Below are 8,882 nucleotides of genomic sequence, written 5' to 3'. Positions count from 1 at the left end.
AATACCGCAGTACACTGGGTAGCACGTCCGCCTCACAGTTAGGCAGGTGCGGGTTCGATTCCACCTCCGGCCCTCCCTGTGTGGAGTTTGCATGTTCTCCCCGTGTCCGCGTGGGTTTTTGCCGCTAACACTCCGGTTACCTCCCACATCCCCAACACATGCTTGGTAGGCCAATTGAGCACTCCAAATTGCCCCTAGGTGTGAGTGTGAGTGCAGATGGGTTGTTCATCTCTGTGTGGCCTGCGATTGGCTGCCAACCAGTTCAGGGTTTCCCCTGTCTACTGCCCAATGACGGCTGGGATACGCTCCAGCACGCCCGCGACCCCTGTGGGGACAAAGCGGTACAGAAAATGGATGGATACCGCACTAAAAACGTTTTTTATATACCAAAGCCGATAGGTGTCCTTGTTATTGCGGCGCAAGACTGACGTCCTTGCATCACACTGAAGGTCATTTTAGTGGTGTGTGCGTGTGTGTATGTGCGTGCGTGCGTGCGTGTGTGCGTGTCTGTGCGTGTGCGTGTGTTAGAACAAGGTAATGGTTATGGTCAGGTCATGCTCAGCACAAAGAGTAAGAAGTCTCATACCGTTTGCATTAACATGGCCAAAACCATGTCCACCGAGGACTCCAGTCCATATCCTGTTGTCCTGACTAACCCGAGCATTGAAGTCGTCAAGCAGGAGTATTTTATCAGTTCCGGGGATTTGACGGATTGCCTCATCTAGTGACTGATAGAAAGAATCCTTAGCATTATTCTCAGATGGTAGAGTTGGTGCGTATATGCACTCAGGAGAGTGGCAAAGCGCATCTTTGCTAGGGGGATGTGGAGGGTCATCAGCCTCTCACTAATGCCAACGGGTGTTTCAGTCAGGCTTGGAAGGAAGGTGTTCTTCACTGCCAATCCCACACCATTCAGATGTCCAGCAGGGGGCTACCCTTTCCAGAAGAAGGTGTAATCCCTTCCTTCCTCCATCAGGGATCCCTCATCCAGAAGCCTGGTCTCACTTCGAGCAGCTATGTCGATGTTATATCGCCTCAGTTCAGTAGCTACTAGCGCTGTCTGCGGGAGGGCCTGTCACAGCTGCCAGCGGAGTCTAGGAGGGTTCTCACGTTCCATGATGCCAGCTTCAAATTGGTTGCTTTTTTATTTCGACTGCAGGGTGGAATTTCCCGATAGGCGCGGTAACCTATCCAGGAGTGTCTTGAGTGGGCAATTTCTAAGGCACCTTTTCTAGGCCCTTCGCCGGTTGGGGTGAGCAGTGAGGTCCTAAATAGGGCTGCTCAGTCACACAGGGGTCTGCCGAGAGCAACTCCCACTCAGTCCCAGCTACTAGCGACCATAGATAGCCCTGTGCTGCTGCCGTGCAGGGCTCTGGCTGGAGGCTTCCAGTCAATTCAAACCTGTCCTCGTCGCCAGGCACCCCAACACCGATTGACTTTTGGGGTTTACTTATGGTTCCAGGTGGAGTGGCACCGAGGTCAAAGTGGAGACCTGCGCCTGAAAGTGCCTTGGCTGTAGAAGAGTAGGTTCTAGTGGCTCGGGAAGCCCAAGACAACCGGAGCTCTCCTATAGTTGCAGGAGGTTGCCGGAGCTCCAGTCTTTCGGAGGACTGCCTGTCGTGCGCTGCCACACACATTGTTTTTCTCTCAGAGTGTGCTCTCCTAGCCTTTGTCTTGTCTTCAATCGTGCATCGCACCATAAGACTTATTACCATTTGCCTATGTCCAATTTATTCCACGTGTGTTCGTTTTTTCTTGTATTTAGGAAGAATTACACACCTGAGACAAAAAAATCAACCTTACACAGCATGGTCTGAGTCTGGATTAAATTTTTGTTGAAGAGCTCTGTTGGTCAGGAAAGGTACAATACAGTGCTGGGCTTTTTGTCTGACAATGCCCTAATGCAATATCAGGGTAAAAAGCAGTTAGAAAGTTCTTCCGAGTGCTTATATTGAGTCGTACACAAAGTTGGGGGCCAGTTTGGTTTGGTTCCAGATGGCGCCAGTCCCTGAAGATATGATACATCAGGTTTGACAAACGTGCAGGACAACCAAATGTGACAGTTTTATTTGGGAAGTGGGGAGTTGGATCGTGGCGGCGATCGGGCTTGGTCCTGATACGGGCAAGTGGTCAGGACGGGCGGCAGACGAGCTTGGTCGGTCAGAGGACGGAACTGGGTCGGCAATTGGGAATTAGATAGAATACAATAAGGACCAGGACCAGACGGGTAGCTCATGGGTTGATCGGATAATGAAGTGCTAGAAGGGTGGCGCTTAAGTAGTCGACTGGTGATAGGTAAGAGAAGGTGTGGGTGATTGACTTGATGGCGGGGGGCGCAGCTGTGAGCCGTAACCATGGAGATGAGAGGTGGCACGGTGTGTGACAATACTCACACCCTTTCCTCATTGGTTCTTCCCAACATCAGCTCATTTTGTACCAGCTCTGGGAGACTATTATGTTTTGTTACTAATGTCCTTGCTATTCTTTCCATATTTTATGCCCAAGTTCATTGTCTCATATTCTGTGCACCACTGCAAGCATTCATTTTCTCTCTCTAACTTCAAAAATCATTCATTGTTTATTGTACAAAAACATCAAGCGGTTGAAGACAGTAGTTATAATTATAAAACATCATTTAGAGCCATATGTATCGTCTACGAATGTTTAGAAGTTATTCAAATACATTCCCAAAAAAATGTCTAATAAGAAAAGTAAAGGGATTTCTATATCAAAATATATACTTGAGCATTTTAATCAATGATTTGTGTGTATACATGTATGCCTGTGCAATTAAATTAATGAAATATGAGCACATTGATTTTCAGGTTACCAGAACAAAAACTGAATGCTTAAACCTCCAACGTCTTAAAGATCAAATTTGGGGTGGTGAGGGGGTCACAAGCCGCAGGGGAAAACGCATGCGTCGTGCGCAACAAGATCCAAAGAGCTCGCCCCATTTGCTCCACCCAACAGAGAAAGAGCCACAGAAACAGAGTGAGAGAGTGTGCCCATTGAGCAAGTGTTCGGGTGATCCTGTTCAGGTGTTTGGCTCCAGTCATGGCCGGGAACTCCGAGAAGGTACCGATCGCCTCAGCGGGACCGGAGGAAATGCAGCAGTTTATGCCTCCTGTAAGGATATATTAGTTGAGAATAATTAGTTCGGCACCAAATCCGTCATAATGGTCACATTTTAAAAAGCTTTCAATCTCAACGCCATGGTCGTTCAGGGTCGATGTTTTTGTTTATTCTGTCTGTTTTTGCAGGCATACTCCAGCGTGGCCGAGAAACCTGCAGCGACCGGGCGCCTCCTGAAGGCCGGGATCGCAGTGCTCGTCGCCGGGGCCGTGTTGCTCCTTCTGGGGGCCGTTGGAGCGTTTTACTTCTGGAACAACAATGAAAAACACGTAAGGCTGCTGTTGTTCCAGAGAGTTCAAGCGTGTGCTATGGCGTTGAATGCGACATTAGGTCTGTTCTGCCAGACAAATCCATTTGGTTGCAGGAGCAGCAGCAGAAGCTTTAATTTTTATAACGTTCCTGGGCAAATATGGCCATCTGAATTGGGCACGCTCTGGAAGCTTTTGGGGCAAAGTCTGCAAACTCAAAGCTGTTTTTTTCAGTATAAGAAAACACATTGAACTAAGTTAAACAAGACATGTTCCACTTGTATGAAGTGAATGGAGTGTATGAATGGAGCCCTTGTTAATATGTGGAGGATTTCGGAAGAATGGGGAGGGCTGAGGGGTTCTCTGGTCCGGCTGATGCTCTAGGGGCAAGAGGTGTGTGAGTGGAGAAAGGGGAGAGCACAATTTTCTGCCTGTTTTGTGGCACGGTTGTTAAAGATGAAGGTCTACTGTATACAGACAATTTTATGTTTGTAAAAAAAACATTGGTGACATGACTGAAAAACAATTGACTCCCGCTGACTTGAACTGAAACAATGAAGAAAATGTGTTTGGCTTTGCGCTACCAGCTATATCCCAAGAGATTTCACTTCCCCCCCAATTTCCTAGAAAATAAATTAATAAATACATGAACAAACAAATCCATAAATAAGTAATTCAGGGGAACCTGCGGATAAATTGAGTCGATCCAGTGGCGGCCATAGCTTCAATACTGCCTGTGTGAAGCCCACCTTTGGGTGTGTGTGTGGGGGGGGGGGGGCAATCAACAAACCATTGGTTCTCCGAGTTGTTATTTTTCAGTATTATAATCAAGATCATTATCACATGACACTGGTGACACTCAGTCAAATTCTATCAACCACAAGCTAATATTAACTCCGTTGTAATTGATGATGTTTCCCAAGATCACAAAAACCCAAGAGGAGACAAGAACGCAAAATGACAAACGGCTACTGACATCCTTGTCCACATACCTGTGTGTGTGTGCGCAGGTCTACAATGTCCACTACAGCATGAGCATCAATGGCAAAGTGGAGGAGGGCACGATGGAGATCGACACAAAGAACAACATGGAAAAGTTCAGCACGAGCAGTGGGGCGGATCAGGCCATGGAGGTCCACGATTTTGAGATTGTAAGTAAGCGAAAAACATGTATTTCAAACACACAGTTCATTTAGCGCTAGTGGTGTAGTCTTTGAGACAGAACAGTAGGGAATCAAATCATACTTATTTTTCTTTTCAGGGAATCACAGGGATCCGGTTTTCAGGGGGTGAGAAGTGCTTCATTAAGACCCAGGTGAAGGCCCGCCTGCCTGATGTGGAGGGTCTTGACAAGGACTCAATGACCTTTGACCTGGTGCGTGCAGTCTTCTTATGCATCCTTCTGAGTTGTGTGTTTTCTCAGGGAGTAGAAGTACTACTTTCTTTGAGAAGAACATTTTCAACTTGTTTTGTCTGCTTGCTGAGAAAACCAATAATCCTGCGATATGACTACAGGATATGCACTCAAGTGCACTATAGTGAAATTTAATCCCTGCGGGGATTAAGAAAAATAATTCAAAATAGAAGTGAATCACAGACAAGAAAATTTTAAACAGCAAACGCATCATTTGAGTGCCCATCACTAACAATGAGTCTGAAATAAAATCACTAATTAGTTGGATTAAGTCAAAGTCAGCTTTATTGTCAATCCCTTCACATGTCAAGACACACAAAGAAACCGAAATTCCGTTTCCTCCATCCCACGGTGACGAGACACAGTACACGATAAACATACAAGTAGACGACACAAAATAAAAACAAGAAGGCACAAACAATAAATAATGAATAAATAAAATGAGTGATGAATAAATAATAAACAAATAACCCAATAAATAAGCATCACATACTTGGGTTTCCATCTTCAGTCCTCCACGTTTACCACCAAAACAAAAGCAGATTTCGGGGTTCACGAACAAAGAAAATTCTACATTCAGTACTTTGTATGCACACACACACATACACACTACCACACACACGCGCGCACGTGTCACTGTGATTGTTCAACTGAAGCTGCCTGATAATTAAAATAATTTCATTCCCCATAAGATTCACATAAACCCACATCACCACAATTGCCTCCATAAACACACACACGCACGCACATACACACACACACACACATGCGTGCGCCCACACACACAGACACACACGTCATTACCACGCAAGGCTGTTCTTACTGCCTTTCTCTGCGTCATAAACGATCATTTATTTCACGTTTGTGCTTGATTGTGTTACCGTCTCTCTTTGCCTTCCAAGTGATCATTTCATCGTTTTGTATACGTGTTTGTGTGAGTGTAAACAGGGATAGGTTCTAATAGTTGCTGCAGGCTTGTCATTTATGATAATTTAGAGTGATGGCATAGTGCATATGGGTTAGACACACACATACAAACACACACGCACTCACACACAAACAAATCCCAGCCTCTGAGAATGGGTCAAATAAACTCTTATTAGTTGTGCAGTGGAGACGGACCCCCGCCTTTTATTTGCCCCTCTAGCAAGTCATTTGCGCTGGACAAAATAAAAGAGAGAAGTTGGTCTGCAAAGTTTGATCCCCGGTTGTGACATCATGTATTCAGCTAAATAGGATGGGCAGGCTCAGGTCCCCGGGGTCCTTTGCTTGATTTGTTGTTATTCTGGAGTGCTAGCATGTCTCGTCCAAAAGGCTAACACGATAAATCGCGTGAGGTTTGAAGCTATCAGCAGCTGGTTGGGGTTGCGTGCACGTACGATGGCTTATTTTTATATTCCTTCGGTTCTCAAAGGAGGATGAGGTGATGCCGGCCAAGTTTGAGGATGACCTTGTATGGGTGGCGGCTGGTGCGCCTCTCTCCGACTCTACTTTCCTCAGTGACAAGATTAAGGATTTGTGTGGAGATCTGCCCATCTTCTGGCTGCGCCCTACCTACTCTACCAGTAAGCGATCACACAATTCGTACATTCAAGTTTAGCATAAAAATGGGAAGGAATGCAATCTAAAGCTATCTATCATCCATCCGTCCGTCCACCCGATCTATTTGACTACATTTGCAAATAGCATATATTGAGTTTCTAGCCTTAGAGGAGGTTCAACGTGTTGAAAAGGACAACTTTGTTCTTCACATGATTTCAAAACATGGCCCAAAGACAACTTTGCTCCACACACACACGATTACAGAACACTGCAATCAGACGGCGTCCCGCAGCAACGCCATTGTGCTCTCTAAAGTTTGTGATGTCATCCAGGCGGACATAGGAAGACGAGGGCCGCCCCCCGCCGCCGTCAGGCACCCACGGATGAAGAAAAAGACGACGTGGAGGCCGAGTTCAACCCCGAGAACCCCTATCACGTGAGTCACAAACACAAAGGTGCAGATTCTTCCCCCGCAACTGTCCGCTCAGATTTACCTGAGGAGGCTTTGTGGGAGGAGTTTCGTCACAGATGCCGGCAGATGCTGAGGTCACGGCGGAGGGCGGCGGAATGTCACAGCAAATCTGAGCGTGTCCATTTGTTCCCTTATGCAAGGGAGAGCCCTCTTTAGGACAACTTTCCTTTCAGCAGCAAGGCTCTATGAATTATTCCAGACACTCGCCTCCCCTGGCCTGTTTGCCCTGCTGAGCTCACACAGACTCCATACATACACATGGTCACCTCTGCCCTTCTTTGCTCCCTTCAACGCACAGCTCCCTCTCTCTTAATCCTCTTTCTTCCCCACCAGAGTAAACTGCCCCCTCTTTTCTTTGAAATTGGGAGGTAAACAGAAAGTAGTTTGAACCCTACTTGCTAAAAATATTTCAAAAGGGTGTGAGATTGTGAGAAGGTGAATGTCTATAATTATGGATGTTTAATAAGAAAATGTGACAAAAATAAGTGTTTTGTTATATTTTTGAATGGCTATAATTATGGATGCTTAATAACAAAATGTGAAAATGTGTTTGGTTATATTTTTGCTCAGTATCTAAAGATGGATCCATGGCATGGTTTGTATGCACAGCATCTGATCTCATTCCTCTGCCTCCTCTCAGAACAACCTTGAGGGGGAGGATAGCATGAACATCGACCCCAGGTTGGACCACGAGGGCGTTTGCTGCAGAGAGTGCCGGCGCAGTTACACCCACTGCCAGAGGATCTGTGAGCCACTGGGGGGTTACCACCCGTGGCCGTACCATTACAGAGGCTGCCAAGTGGCTTGTCGAGTGATCATGCCTTGCAACTGGTGGGTGGCACGTATTCTGGGGATTGTGTAGCGCCACGCGGCCGGTAGGAGGGATCAGCCTTGTTTTTGGAAAGATGAGGGAGGTGACCGACAACATGAAGCCAGTCTTGAGTTTTCACATACGCTAGGTAGGTAGGTAGTATTTGCTTTGAGCAGTTCTTTGAGGCAGGCCACTTAAGGGGCAAATATTCGCTTGCAAAGTGAAATTCAGTACCTATTGTCATGAGGATCGATCCTAAATGTATGTCATTGATTAGCAAATAGGCTAAGCATATAATTTATGATTGTAACCTTATTGCCTTTCTGTTGAATGTAAATAAATGTAAAGTGCAACATTCTACTCTCAGTAGCCAGCATCTTTTGTTTACAAAATCTAAGCTTGCGGACGCTTCATCGAAATGATATTTTTAGCTGCATCTGGGAGGCAATTTCAAAGTGCAATATCACATCACATTTTTTGGAATTGTCTTATTTCATAACAGATATTGGTCTCTTGGGAAGAGCTGTTCTTTAAAAGCACATTCGGGTTTTGTCACATCAGTGAGCTGCTCTGAAGGGACACAAAGAAGTTTGCAAGAGTTCTTCAATATGAGAGTTGCATCTCCTCCCAACCATTTAATGAGACTAAAGAGTCTGTAGCCGTCATGCTAGCAGATCTTCTCCACGATGCAAAGTGCTTAGCTCCTTTTGATGTCACAGTAGCACTTCAGGCTAGGGTGGGGGTTCAGGATGAGGGCGGCGAGTTTGTCAATGCGTCAAATATCCTGGATGAATCCTGTTTTATGCATGCGAGTGTGTTAAGACTTCCATCCTGAGCCACAAATGAGCGTTTGATCATGCCCTGAGATGAAAGAATGTGTGAAGAATTCAACGTGTGGCCGAGTACAAATGGCTGATCCATATTAATACTCTGGTGGCACAGGACGACCCACTCACGGTCGCAGCTTCAGTGTATGCACTCGAGGAACTGAGGCTTTTCTTACCACATCTTGAGGAGGAACTCACTCCTCTTCAAGGCTGACCAAACAAGGCAACTGGCATTTGCAGATAATAAAGTGAAATAAATAAACTAAATCCTTCAGCTGGAGGACATACCTGAAGCATCCTTCTTTCATATCAATGATGCCACATTAAATTGCCACCATCATATGATATAAACCCAACTTGGCTCCCTGCCATCCTAGATTGCTGTTCTTTGGGCTGACAGATCCTCGCCACACCCGCCCCCGAGACTTTTCAA

At 46.0% G+C, this 8,882-nt stretch overlaps 1 protein-coding gene across 2 annotated transcripts; it reads left to right on the top strand.

Annotated features, from left to right (window-relative positions):
* The first annotated feature begins 2,978 nt into the window (after positions 1-2,978).
* Positions 2,979-7,980, top strand: LOC133166133 (leukocyte cell-derived chemotaxin 1-like). Of its 2 annotated transcripts, none has more exons than XM_061296157.1 (7): positions 2,979-3,078; positions 3,264-3,404; positions 4,394-4,534; positions 4,645-4,758; positions 6,212-6,362; positions 6,672-6,775; positions 7,452-7,980. In XM_061296157.1, exons 1-7 carry the CDS (start codon positions 3,058-3,060, stop codon positions 7,671-7,673), a joined length of 894 nt encoding a protein of 297 aa, XP_061152141.1. In that variant the 5' UTR covers positions 2,979-3,057; the 3' UTR covers positions 7,674-7,980. The 2 variants fall into 2 exon arrangements, with proteins under 2 accessions (XP_061152141.1, XP_061152140.1); XM_061296156.1 differs by having other exon boundaries at positions 2,980-3,129.
* The last annotated feature ends 902 nt before the right edge of the window (positions 7,981-8,882 follow it).

The sequence above is a fragment of the Syngnathus typhle genome, linkage group LG13, assembly GCF_033458585.1.
Source record: "Syngnathus typhle isolate RoL2023-S1 ecotype Sweden linkage group LG13, RoL_Styp_1.0, whole genome shotgun sequence".
In the NCBI taxonomy this organism is placed as follows: Eukaryota; Metazoa; Chordata; class Actinopteri; order Syngnathiformes; family Syngnathidae; genus Syngnathus; species Syngnathus typhle.
This window is presented reverse-complemented; position numbering and strand designations above follow the sequence as displayed.

Coding starts and splice junctions, on each gene's coding strand:
- LOC133166133 (XM_061296156.1), top strand. CDS start 3,058: ATGGCCGGGAACTCCGAGAAGGTACCGATCGCCTCAGCGGGACCGGAG. Junction 4,759..6,211: donor ACTCAATGACCTTTGACCTG/GTGCGTGCAGTC, acceptor CGGTTCTCAAAG/GAGGATGAGGTGATGCCGGC. Junction 6,776..7,451: donor ACCCCGAGAACCCCTATCAC/GTGAGTCACAAA, acceptor GCCTCCTCTCAG/AACAACCTTGAGGGGGAGGA.